Below are 14,831 nucleotides of genomic sequence, written 5' to 3' on the forward strand. Positions count from 1 at the left end.
ATTTTCCCGGAAAACTCAAAGAACACCAATTTTTTTCTGATTTTTTCCAAAAATTAAGTAAAAAGTATTTTACAATGCGCAGCAACATGGACATTGAAAAAATGTTACACTGTAAATTTTTCATTACCATTTTTTTCAATTTTACATCCTGGTTTCAAAATGAGTAAAGGAATTGTTCATAAGAAATAAATTCGTTATCTTGGTGTAATCAGGGGTGTACGGAATTTTACACCGTTGTTGAAAATTCATACACCCATTCGGCTGCGCCTCAGGGTGTATGAATTTTCAACAACGGTGTAAAATTCTGTACACCCCTGATTACACCAAGATAACTAATAGTATTGCAACCATACAAAGTTCCATTTTCAAAACTGCAACATAAATATTCGTCACTTGCAATTGTTACTGTGATGGTATATATATTCTTTAAAAAAACACAAAATCTAAGAAACTTTTTTGGTCTGTCATTTTTGCTCGGACTCACCAGTGACGTTCGAATAAAAAAAAAGTTAAAAGGGCCAAGTGAAGTACCCATTGGGTATACCATCTATTTATCTACCAAACATGGTAAATATATAAAATGTTAAATGTTATAATACATTAAAATGATAACAGGAAATTCTATAAAAAATACTGAAAAGTACCAAATCGGCAATCCTCGGGTGAATCCGTTACTAACGGAATCGGCCGAGTTGTTACGAATGTGAAAAGTACAACAACCACACGAACAGTGACAGAATGCTTCAAAAAAAATAAACAAGGAATAAAAAAACACAAAAAACAAACCAACAAAATTGACATACAAACAATGAAACACAAACATCAACTGATAGGCTGATTTAAAAGAATATTTGGTTGCGTTTAACAAGTCTTTATTACACGGAACAAAATAAGCTAAAAATATTAATAGGTCATGGAGCTCCCTTTCGAGATATATGACTTTTATAATATGGCGGGAAAAAGCTGACTCGGACTTTTATCTTAGATTTGCTTGGTATTATTTGGGTCTCAACTCATTTTCAAATTAAAAAAAACTACTTAAATTTTGCAAATGACCCTTTAGAGCTATTAAGTCTTATAAGAAAAGATAAAAGGGTGTTATGGGGCAATCTATTTTACATTGTATTGTATGGAAAAATACAAGGAATCCGAACATTTGACACAAATTCCAAAACCTCACCTAAGTACATACTTAAGCTATCAAGACCAATAGCCGTTAAATTAAAACAGACATCAAAAACCCAAGTCCAAATACCAGCAGGACCAATCATTGACCATCCAGTACAATGTGATTTGAAAAACAGTCAAAATGTGATCGGTACTATATCATATGAGAACGGTCTGGAAAAGGAGAGTGGACTCGATTTTATTTCTTTATTCTGTAGCATTTTATAGCTTTTTATCTTTTCTTTATATATTTTATCCATTATTTTTCGATTCGCTTCATTTTATTGCCCCCATTCTTCTCTATCCTCATTTTTTTCTAATTGAAACACATATCCCATATTTTGAAAATGTTTTATTGCCTTAAAAGATCAATCTCTATCGGAAATGACTTTTCCTAAGTTAAAAAATAATAAACATAAGTATATTCAAGGACGTGTATATGAATATATATTTATTGGTCGCAGCGCATATTAATAAAATCAGGCTAGTACATTTAAAAATTATTCTTCTAATGAATTGTTGACACCTGTATAAAGACAGTGCGATATTTATTGGTATTTCCCCTGGAGGCGTGATTTATTATAATATAAAAATCATTATTTCTCAAATCATCGGACAATTGGGACATAGATTCTGACATACTGACATAAATGGGAAATCACCGACAATAAATATTATAATTCCAATATCATAAACGAAAAATCTGCATGTAACAGTCCGTCCGTTAAAGAAAAAAGGGGGTGATCAGACAGTCTTGTGTGTTAACCACCATACTTTCTTATCTTTAATTGGCCTAATAATCTTATATGTAGACTAGTTTTATTTTATTAACTTAATGTATCATCAGGCGTATATGTAGCAGTGTACTAAGTTAATACAATAAAGATAATATTACATTCACCATTGTTAAGGTTCATGTAAAATTACTTTCGTTTTAAAAAGTTAATGCAATATTTTTTATAATTTATCATTTAAGAATTAAAACCAAAAACCAAGTCTAAATTACTCGCAATGATATGGAATACAAAAGGAATTCAATTTTTCCCAATATGTGACCCTAAATCAACAAATACTATATACGTATGAAATAAGACATTTAAAGAAAATTTCACGTTTGTTGTTTATTCATAAACATGGATAAATTATGTATATTTAAAATCAATAACCCTATGATGTACAAAATCTCGATAACTTTCACATAGTTGGCTTGTCGTTCAATGTCAGAGGTTGCTGTACCAAAAATCGTTTCACGGAGACATTTATTGCGTTTACAGTAGAGCAAACACGACCTCCGAAATATCAAAATTGAGATCATGTTTAAACGCATGTGAAACACCGATAATTGGAGTTAAAAAACATGAATTCCGAAAAGTAGTAAAGACAAAAAATTGGGACAAAAAACTTTAAAAAAAAAAAACAATGTTAGAGAAACTATAAATCTTACGCATAAGCACAACGGCACGAATACAGTTATCTCAAGCATAATTTAGAAGCAACAAAGCAGCTTTTCAAAGACTTCATGCATTTTCTGCGTATATAAAATATTAGGATAGCACAATGAAGCCTTCGTTTAAAATTCATTTGATTTTTCAAACAAATATCATAGTGCGACAAAATAAACAAAAAATCATAGGAAAATATTTTAAAGGAAAGAAATTTGCTCCAATATTTCTCAGGCCAAATAAAAAAGTATGTGTGGTTCCAGTTACATCTGATTTTTTTTTAGGGTAGGTAGGTAGGGATTTTTGTTTGTTTTATGTTTTTTTTTTAAATTGAGTCTATGGGAGCAGCATTCTGACTTTAACAGTGCTTAATGAAAAATGACAATAAAATCATTAGGGTAGGCTATTTTTAAGCCGAAAAAGTAGGATAGGTAGGGTAACTGGAACCACACATATATTTTTATTTGGCCTCATTAAATAGAGAAAATTGGCTAAAAAATGTCAAAATAGAGAACAACTGAGTGCTAATATAAACAGAATAGAGAATAACAATAAACCAATAAAAAGAAAAGAGAAAACGGCACGAAAAATTAAAGTATACAGAAGGAAGGACCCCACCCATACCTTCTTCAATTCTTATTGACAGAATCTGAATGTCCGCTACATAGTGTTGATACAAAACTTTAACTTAAAAGTAAGCGACAATTGAATGAAAGACAAACTGACAGACATACAAATCCCTTTAGGCAGCCACAATTTGATTTTTATGGGCGGAGGCTAGGATGAAATTGAAAAAAGGCAGAACAGGAGTTTTTAGCAGGATGAACAACTTGCAAATAAAAAAGATGATGACAAATGAAATAAAAAAAAAGTCAAGACAAACTAATAAAAAAAAAAGACATGATCGAATAGAATGAAAAATAAAAAGGCAGGAAAAAGATTATAACCAAAAAAAACTGGACAAAATTTTTCATCCTGGCCCCCAATAAAAATTAAATGGTAGCCGCTTTTACAAATCTGACAACTCATTTAAACTTAATGCGATAAGCATATCAAAATGGCACCAAAATTTGCCTCAAAAGAAAATTATTCAAAATATTCCAAGTCACAAGATATAAAGATTAGTTTTGAATGACATGTGATATTTTATGAATGACTATCGACCATCAGGCAACAAATAAACTCATGGTACTAAATTATTATTCTTGACATCTTCACAATAACGATGTCAAAATTGAAAAGTAAACATGCATTAGATTATGATAATATACATAAAACATATCTTTCCATTTATGGCTACATCGTACAAAAAATATTATCACAGCTTCGAAACAACGTTAATACTAACAAATAAGAGACAGTAAGTTTGGTACTTGAATCACTGGTTAATGTTTGTGATAACCGGAAGTGCTAACATGGTTACGGCATGATGTTCACAGTACGTTTTTCCACGATTTCCGGGACATTGACCCTCAGTCTTACCCTAAATTTTCCCCGAGTCACACCATCTCCGACGTTAGCAAACACGTATTGAACACTTCTTTTAACATTCGTAATTATATCAATCAAATGCCCAACAATAATAATTTCAGCCCAAACGTCGGAGTGATTCGGATGATATTTCATTCGGAATATTTCCTAGCACGTATCTTACGGTGCTTCTGTTGTTATTATTTCGTCAAGTTCTGGTGGTTCCTCTGTGGGAAGCATTGTACTGACAGCCGTTGTCGTTGTTGGAGGGACAGTGGATGTCTTTGTATCAGTTTTTATAATAAATTGAACTGTACCATTCGGCATTTTTTCTTGTGAAACTACAATGTTATTGCTTGCTTCAATAACGATGGGACGCCCCCCTGTCGCTTGCGACATAAGAGTCACACTCATTTTGGTTCCATTAAAGGTCCCATTCTCTCCAGTTGTTGTATGATTTGTTATTGTTATATCTTTCAGTACGATAAAATTAGGATCATTCTTACTACTTCCAGTTAAGCTTGTGGGATTTTCGTTAATAATTTTAACTTCCGCTGTATTATTTTTAGCGATAACTTTTATATTCTTTGTTGGATCGATGGTAGCTGTATTTTGCTTTTGTGACGAAGCAACTGCCCCCTTCACGACCTGTCCTGCGTTATTTTTCAAAGCACTTAAACTTAATGGTGGGATAGACTTCAGTCGTTCACTCATTGTAAGTCGTTTTCTATCAGCGATCGATTTGAGTACTAAAGGCATTCTGTTCCGTTTTGGAACCATGGTAATAATGGGCCTTTTTCTGATTGTTTTAACTTCCGGATGGTGCATTCGATTTACATTTGGATTTATCATGCTTGGTAGTGGGACCTTTCTAACGGTCTTTTTCCTCACTACCTTAACATTAATGGTGTTCTTGACAGTCTGAGGCGATGCAGGAGTTTGTCTTGTATGTTTATTCACAAGTTGAGCAGTATTAACATTTCCAAGACTTTGTGCGTTTAAGCTCAATTGTTCTGGGCTCATATTGGTTATCAATTGGATAAGATGCGCTCGAATATTTGCACTGTTTAAATTGTTTAAATTAGGTATACCTCCTATTTGTGGTACACCTCCAATTGCTGGCACACTAGCGTGATTTGGTACACCTCCGTGTTTTGGTACACCTCCAATTCTCGGAACACCTCCAATATTCCGGGAAGGTATACGAGGTGCAAAGACGTTATTGTATTGATTATATTGAGTAGGATTTCCGCTTTTGGTTGTTAATGGAATAGAGCTTGGAAAGTTATTTTTTGGTTGGTTATTATTTGATGGCTGATTGCGATTGCTATTGATGATTGATTGAAATGTTTTAGACATGACTTTCCTTGGTCTTCTATTGATCATTGATGAAGACGATACAACTCTTCCCATCTCTCCTTGACTTGGATAATATCCTTTTCTTGTATTCTACAAAATACATATTTTTTCGATTAAATATAATCATAGAATACTAATAAATACATTACACATTTTTCAAGTATAGATTACGATATTTAGCAGCGAATTATTTGTATGTGGTCGGTCAGGCGACAAAAGTTGTCATACAATGATTATGTTAACAAAGTCTATTTTTAGGTTTATGGAAAAGACAATTTTAAAATGGTTTCTTCGTACATACCTTTTTAATCTCTTTGTAAAATATGAATTTCAATTTTTGTATTTTTCAAACCTTAAATGATATTTTTTTTCCTTTCGATTAAAATAATTAAATCAGAATAGAATCAGATGCGACTCCTGATTGGTTGAAATTAGTTTCGTCCAATCACTGGCCGCACCAGATTTTATTCTGCGTACAACTTTATGCGCTCTTGTTACCAGAAATACTATGTATCATAACCTGGTGGTTAACCTTTTCAGACAATTATTTTCTCTTTAATTTGGTAAAACTTTACCAATATCATAAATATTGGAATCTGTATAGTAGAATAAATATGAAGAATTAGATAACCCAATTTGTTCTTGATAGTTATGTACATATTAAAAATGCATGAACCATGGATGGCAGTGCCGCACTTAAAAATTGCAACTATGGCTGGTTCGCAATTAGTTGTTTGAAAAGTGAAAATGATAGTGAAGTTCTAATTTTGTCTATAGGTGGACATCCCATTCCCAAGGTCTGTACATGCTTCCGTGTATGTGAGTACCATAAATCATAAAAGAGTAACTCCTTTCTACCCATGGGAAGTAGATATAAGAAGGTGTGCCAATCAGACAATTATCCACCCACTTAACAATTTGTAAAAGTTAACCATTATATAGGTCAAAGTACGACCTTCAACAGTGGCTCACACCTAACATCAAGCTTAAAAGGGCCCCAAAATTACTAGTGTAAAAGTTAAAAATTTCAAACAGAAAAACCAACGGTCTAATCTGTATAAAAACGAGATACTTTTTACTCGTAAATATACTTTAATAGTAGATTTTCCAAGCATGGATAGAAACAAGTGCCTGTGAATCATAGACTTAAATGAAAACAACCATGACAGGGAGTTTAAGCCATAATGACAGGAAACGAAATGTCTATGTAAACATTATACATGTCCATTTATTGGTATACGTGCAATAAAACAGAACGGGCGATTATTGTAATTATCTTGTCATCAATCAATCTCCCATGAGAGAGAAAAAGGACCGATAACTCTGCATGGGAAATTGGTCATCAATGTGAAGCTATCAATCTTGCACGGAAGTGTGTTTCCGATTTTATACAATTTACAACATACATCGAATACACCGCTAAAATATGTAAATGTCTTTTACAAGCTACGTGACACCTGTACTATAGTTTATGACCGGCCAGTGTGAGATCATCGCTGTTAACTGACAATATTTTGACAGGCGAGCGACAAAATCGCATCATTCAATCATATTTTTTATTGTCATAATTATGAACTTGCTCTAACCACGGTTGAACTGGATAGTTGTATGCATAATAAATTCATCAAGTACGTTAAAACTGCGGATTGAAAATTAGTTCGTTATGATTGAATGAGTGCTCCTTTTAGGAGAAATTTAACACAGATACATAGAAAACAAAATGAATGACAAGTTAGGGAAAATAAAATGACAACTTGATTTGAATTTGTAATTATATTGAATATTGTGTCAGGTGAACTTGACCGGACAATATGATTTTGGTGGCATTAACTTTTGTTGTGTTGATATATTTTTTTCAGCTGACAAAAAAGTTTGACCCAAATAATTATAAAAGATCGAGATCATATTAGTTCTAAAAAGTATTATAAATTAAACTGATCTGTGTCCACACTTTAATAAAAAATTTAAAAACTATTACATATAAGAAAAATATGGTTGGCCTAACTTAGATCATACTTTTCTGTGCGTTGATTTTGAACAACATATTTTAAATCTATTTCTTTAAGCGAACGAACCACCCACCCCCACCCCATGTTATTTTCTCTATTTTAATAATTTGAGAATTGGGTTCAATTTTTCTATTCACTTTAATAAAAAGATCATTGAAATTCGCCATGCTGCACATGCAGGCATGTACCGTTTCAGGGGGAAAAACTGACCAAATGCTAGAACAGTTTATCCCATTAAATTAACTATTTCATAGTCCTAGTAAAAATCAATGCTTTCATTTTTACTTCCGGTTTTGAAAATAAAGGGGTTCAATTGTTGCGAATATGCTCTCACTTTAGCAACTAATCAATTGATTATTTCAAGGAACATTTGGCTACGATTTGGTAAATATAATTTGAAAACAATTGCATTGGTTGTTTTCTTTTGTCTCAAACATTTCGAACAAAAACGGAATATTGAATAATTATTAGCATTTTGCTTTTTTTCTAAATAAGCCCTAAAATTTCGCTTGTATGAAACCTTAACAGACGCATTGTAACTATGCTATTGCACGTGCCATTCGTATATATTTTTGTTTACATCTTTTTCATCATCATTTTACATCCGGGGTCGCATGTTCACGGTGATTAAATGACGTCCGGTTCTAAAATATTGATACTTTTTACGATTTCATGCATTGTTTATTGTTACCTGCAGATCTTCGTTATTCATGTATACGATTTATGTAGGTTATGAATTATATGTGATACTTTTTCAATGGAAATTTTTGGCAGTTAATGCCCCTTTAAATGCATTTTTTGCCTTAACTTCAATATTGATGTTTATGCAAATTTAGGTAAAATTATTTTTTTTATGAATAGAAGATGTCGGTATTCATCATCGAATTGGGAACAAAACGACGAAGATAACCGAATGACATCTAGAGAACAAATACAGTCTTCACATGATATTTTAAATCGAACCAGGAGCCTGTTAGTCAGTGGTTGTCGTTTGTAGCTTGGAATCATATTTATTGTTTTGTACATTATTGTCATAATTCTTGCAGTGAGTTTTCCCGATTGAATTGTTTTACATTTATCATTTAATAAAAGTTAGTAAGTGTTAGGTAATTGCAAATAAGACAAATATCCCCTAGAGACCGAAGTACGAGAATGTTAAAAGTTACAGATCATTGACGGCTAGCAACAACGATCAAAAACCCAAACCGTACAGTAAGGCTATAAAGATTCTGATCTGAAAAATTGTGAATCATTTCAAACATGAAAGCGATTTCTAAAAGTAGAAAAGTGTTCTTCTGTATAATAAAGTAATAAAGCGAATTCTACTGTATAATAAAACAGCAAAACGTTCAGTCATTTTTTTTTGCCCGTTATAGCCTGCTGTTCGGTGTGAGCCAAGGCTCCGTGTTGAAAACTGGACTTTGACCTATAATGGTTTATTTTTACAAATTGTGACTTGGATGGAGACTGTTCTCATTGGCACTCATACCACATCATATATCTATTATATATGAATAGCAAAGTATTGTTTTTTTTTTTTAAAGTAATGATACAAAATTAATTGTCTTTATATAATAATAGCAAAATATTTTTGCATTCTTAAGTACCAAAATCTTAAAAATAAAGAAGTAAAGTCAGCTTCTATATATATATCTGCAAGTAGCAAAGTGTTCTTCTTTATAAAAAGGTGGAAAAGTGTTCATTTATCTGATAAAGTAGCAACATGTTCTTTTATGCATTAATGTAACACGGTGTTCTATATGTAGTAAATTAACAAAATAATATGCTAAATAGTAAAGAGCAAAGTGTTCTTCTATAAAGTATAGTTGCAAAGTGTTCTGACTACTTTACCATAAATTAAAAAAGTATTTGACTATCATAAATTAAAAAAGTGTTCTGACTATTAGTATACAAATCACATTAGCAAAATGTTCTACGTATATATGAAAGGAGATAAGTTTATCAGACTGGAAATAACTCCTTTAAATTCATACTACGCATAAGGAGATATGAAGTTTAAGTTTGCAAAAGTTAAAATTATCGCAAAATTAATAAAATACTTAAAGAGACAAATGACCCAAAAAAGGAACCACAAGAGGAGAGCTAAATTGTCTTTGATCCAACTTGCATGGTGGGTTTTACCTGTTAGTATACGATGTTACCATTAAAAAAATAAAAACACAGAATCCTATGTGAAACACAAAGAAATGGATTTAAAAAATACCAGGTCGGATACACTGATCTGTGTCCACACTTGTACAATTCAAAATGATAAATAATTTGATTGCATATCTATGTTAAATTGCTGCTATATCAAGGATAACATGAAAAAAAAATATACTCACCAACATATTTAAATGTGCAGCTCTACAATGTATTCCAAATAATACTAACAATAAAAATTTGAAGATGGGATGCTGTTGTCTTTTCATATTTGCAATCCGAATTTGAAACCGGTACGATTCTAAACTTAGTTCAAAGAGTTTTCACCTCCGTCGGTTTCAACGGCTACAATATAAAGAACAGAATACCATATACAATAACTGTCAACTAAGTCATAGACCATAACGGTCTTTATTGACAGCTTTTGAGTAGCATATCGACAAAAAACGTCCATCATATTTAATTGTCATTTAGGACTATTAGGCCAAAGTGGTGTTTTTCTTAGTTGTGCAAAAAAAAAATGTCCGTCATATTTAATTGTCATTAAGAACTATGAGGCCAGACTTGTGTTTTTCTTAATTGTGTACTCGTTTGCTTGATAGGTTTTTGACTGTCTGAGTACAAAAATTAAAATATTTTAAAAGGGGAAAAATGGGATTTTTACGAGAAAAATTAAGCTTTGTTCATTAGGGAGAGGACGTTACTAATATACTTACTAATGTTGTTATAACTTTTGTCCAGTATCTATTGCTACCTTTGCAAAATAACTGTATTTAAACTAGGGAAATTCATTAAAATATGACCTTTCCCCAATCATTATTATAATCTCACTTTCGGATAACAGGCTTTTGATTAAGAATATGAAAAATATTTTTTTCGCTTGATTGATAGTATTTGATTTTGTCAGTGTTTATTAACTTTGCCTTTCCGAATTTGTCTTGGAATTTAGTATTTTTATACGTTTTTCTTTGTACGCCCAACGCACGTTTTGTCTTCAAAAAGTCAGTGATGCTTGAAAGATTCAAAAGGCCAAAGTGCAAAGTTGAGGAGCATTGAGATACTTCAAATCAAATCAAATATATTTATTTCCTAATCAAAGGGCCCTTATAGGTATAACAATTACAAACAAATATATCATAGACAAAAACATATATAGAAATAATATGAAATTAAACATAATAATATGATTTATATAAAAACAAAAGAACGGTCAAACAGATCAATGTAAGATAAAAAACAACTTTATCCAAATAGTTTGGGGTGGGGTGGGATGGGGATGGGATAAAAATTGCTGCAAGTTTTGTTTATTTGACATCGATTTTACATAAATCCATATTCGTCAATCAATTTTTTCCCAAATTCAGTTAAGAGGGGGGCCAGTGAAAAAAACAATGTGAATTGAGTTTTTTTTTTATCCTACATTGAACTTTTGATGTCGTCCCTTGTGATTATCAGGAACGCGAAACAAACAAACAAATACCTACGGCCTTATGTAAGAGATATGGCCAAAAAATCATAATAATGTTAACGCATGTAAATGTGTAATGACACGCGAATCTACTCTCATTATTATTATATGTTATTATCATTGTGTAATTTATCTTGTGGTAATTATTGGATAATTCGAACAAATGTCCATTTCCATTTTTTTGACGACATAATTATTGTATAATTCGGACAAATCTCCTTTACTATTTTTTTACGACGTATGATAATGGCTTAATTCGGACAAATGTCCATTTCTTGCTTGTTGACCGCGTAACAACTAATATTGAATAATTTATTACATGTTACATGTGCAACTATTGCATTCATGAATATAAAGGTATGTGCCTATGATGGGATGTATGCTCTAAAGAATTACAATAACACATATATATGTGGAATTGATAGATTTAATAGCGAAACAAATTGGAAGGGGGATTTAAAATCGACGTTATGTTTCCCCAAACAAATCTTGTTTCTATCTGTTATTAGAAAAAAAGTTTGATTTAGAAGGGCCCTCATGGGGTTTTTGATTATGTGATTACTTGGCCGTTTTTTTAATGATTATTTGATTATTAAGCCAAATATTTCATGATTATTTGATTACCTAGGACTGTATTTTTATTTTATGATTATTTGATTACTAAAGATAAGCAAATATTTAATGATTATGTGATTATATTGGCAAAAAAATGGTGATTATGTGATTACTAGGACCCCCCCCCCATGAGGGGCCTCATTTAGCCGGAATAAATGTTTGTATCGAGTATACATGGTCAAGTTTGTGTTTTTATTTGTGTTATAGAAGCGGGTTGAACAGAGAATACATGTATATATGCATATATAGAAATGCCATAATCGGATTTTGTGCTTTAGACCGTCGTTTTATTTTTCATTCAATTGTTAAAGAAATGTACAAACATCTAGTATTTGATTTAGCATCTATGGAGATACAATGATTGAAGTTTGAATAGGTCATTTTACTCTTAGGGAGCTACCATTTGATTTTTTTTTTTGGGGGGGGGGGGGGGCTAGGATGGATATTACAGCTAAAAAAAAAATTTCATCCTAGCCCCCCCCCCCCCCCCCCCCCATAAAAATCAAATGGTAGCTCCCTTAAACATGGCATTCTTTTATAAATCTATAATCTTTTTTGCAAAATTACACCCATGAGGGTCAAGCAATACAAACATACATTTTAATACAATGTAATACAATACAATACAAAAGAACATATTTTAATGCAATAAATATGAAAAATAAGAGATGTGGTAAAATGAGTATGTTAGAACTGTATACAAGAAGTGTGACCCTGAACTCTCTTTAAGTTAGGCATTTTTTAATTCATAATAATTACATTAGATGTATGTTTCATTATAATACTTTATTCTGATTGGCTAATTGCAGATCACGTGTTATTCCTTCAGCAATTGCATCACTCAATAAAACTTATCATCCATGATAACGCATGGTCCCACAATAAAGTGCACAGGTGAATTAAACAAAAAGTAATATAAAATTCGTGTTTTCATGATCATAGCTAAAAAATGTAATTATAAGTATAGAATGCTTCTTTTTGTAACTTCATAGGGTTGTAAAAGCGTTCATCGTGCGTACATTTTTAGAATGAAGCGCGGAACAAAATGGACTTCGGTCAACGCTTTTACACCCCAATTAATTTACAAAAAGAAGCATTCAATTCTTAAATGTAAAATACAGAACATATGCATAATTGTCATGATTATTCTAAATAGACAGTATTGTTATGCGTTTACTTTTCTATCGTGATTGGTTAGAGGTATAGGGGGAGGGTTGAGATCTCACAAACATGTTTAACCCCGCCGCATTTTTGCGCCTGTCCCAAGTCAGGAGCCTCTGGCCTTTGTTAGTCTTGTATTATTTTAATTTTAGTTTCTTGTGTACAATTTGAAAATTAGTATGGCGTTCATTATCACTGGACTAGTATATATTTGTTTAGGGGCCAGCTGAAGGACGCCTCCGGGTGCGGGAATTTCTCGCTACATTGAAGACCTGTTGGTGACCCTCTGCTGTTGTTTTTTTATTTGGTCGGGTTGTTGTCTCTTTGACACATTCCCCATTTCCATTCTCAATTTTAGATAAATTATATTCTGGATTTCAACTCTCAATCTAAGTAACAACTTATAAAAGTAAACCATTTGATGTCAAGGTACGGCCTCCAACACGGAGCCTTGGCTCACACCGAACACAAACTATAAAGGGCCCCAAAAAATTACTAGTGTAAAACCATTCAAACGGAAAAATAAAACATGCACAATAAATCAAATATAGTGAGACTATTGCCTATATTATAAGAGAAATATACCGAATTATAACAATTGAACATTAACCAATCAACCATGAAAATGAGGTCCAAGTCGGATCAAACCGGACAAAATACATGTAACCATGCAATCATTCCATACACCAATGACGTTGACCTATTGGCTATTGTATCTGATAAACGGACAAACCATGAAAACTAAGCATTGGCCAATGAAGCCCTACAAGGAGTTCAAGGTCAGACGAAGCCTGCTAGAAAAAAACCAGGTTACAATCATTTCATACACTGAATATAGCCGAGCATGTTCAACTTACTAGCATACACGTAGTAATGTTATAATAAGTTATTTTTTCACAAAACAAAATAAAAGTATAATTGTTGGTTTAGGCAGTCCCTGAACCATGAACATGAGATAAAAACAATGGACATAAGAGAGACGAAACGTGACTCCGCACCATAAGGCAGCTTTATACTTAGGTACGAACTCTCAAGGTCTACTACTTATTGAACTCGGAGATAAACCGAGTTAGAAAATTTCATTGAAAGAGAAAGAATCAAGTATCTTAGAAAATGTTCAAGTCTTTGAATCAACGGAATTGAGAGGGTCCTACTAAAATGCGCCCGGGAGCGCCCGGGTGAAGAAAAAGCGCCCGGGGAAAAGAAAAAGCGCCCGGGGAAAAGAAAAAGCGCCCGGAGAAGAAAATATAGCGCCCGGGGAACAGAAAAAGCGCCCGGGGAACAGAAAAAGCGCCCGGGGAACAGAAAAAGCGCCCGGGGAACAGAAAAAGCGCCCGGGGAAAATATATAGATATTTTATTGGCATGAGACAACTTTGTTTAGTTACGGACATTGATTTTTTTTTTAGACAAGTAATTTGCAAATTCAGGTAATAGACATTTGTAATTAAGCACAAAACCAATATGAATGTTTCAAATTTAACAATAGTATATGAATACTATTTCGAAAGACTGATAATAACGGATCACAGTTTATGCGGAAGATTTATAACATGTAAGACATCAAAAGACATGTTTTTCAAAAACGATATCAAAATGAAAAATGTATAAGACAACTCAAATTTCACAGTTTTAGTTTTATAAAGAGATATAATAAATCTATCTCAGCATCTGTATGAAAAAAGTGTTCACCATGCAGTTGCGAAAATATTTGACCTCAGGCACCGATTAGTTTTAGTAACAAAATATACATTTTGATCGAGGACAATGTCTTCACGGCCAGTCATGATTCTTCAATATACTCTTATTTATATCTATTTACTTACTTATAAACAACTTTGAAATCTAAAATGTAAAAGTACAACAACACTTCAGATGTAACATCGTACATATCCCCATTTATATTAAGGACAAAATTAACAAGCAATGATTAGTTATTTTTTAAGGAAAAAAAATATTGTTATAAAATATTATTATT

General features: G+C 32.3%; 1 protein-coding gene across 1 annotated transcript; it reads right to left on the bottom strand.

The window, feature by feature from the left end:
* Window positions 1-2,582: 2,582 nt before the first annotated feature.
* On the bottom strand, window positions 2,583-9,971 carry LOC139495247 (uncharacterized). Its single transcript, XM_071283515.1, has 2 exons — window positions 9,793-9,971; window positions 2,583-5,528 (listed from the first exon to the last, which is right to left on the bottom strand). Exons 1-2 carry the CDS (start codon window positions 9,877-9,879, stop codon window positions 4,260-4,262), a joined length of 1,356 nt encoding a protein of 451 aa, XP_071139616.1. The 5' UTR covers window positions 9,880-9,971; the 3' UTR covers window positions 2,583-4,259.
* Between the last annotated feature and the right edge of the window lie 4,860 nt (window positions 9,972-14,831).

The sequence above is a fragment of the Mytilus edulis genome, chromosome 11 (assembly GCF_963676685.1).
Source record: "Mytilus edulis chromosome 11, xbMytEdul2.2, whole genome shotgun sequence".
Classification (NCBI taxonomy): Eukaryota; Metazoa; Mollusca; class Bivalvia; order Mytilida; family Mytilidae; genus Mytilus; species Mytilus edulis.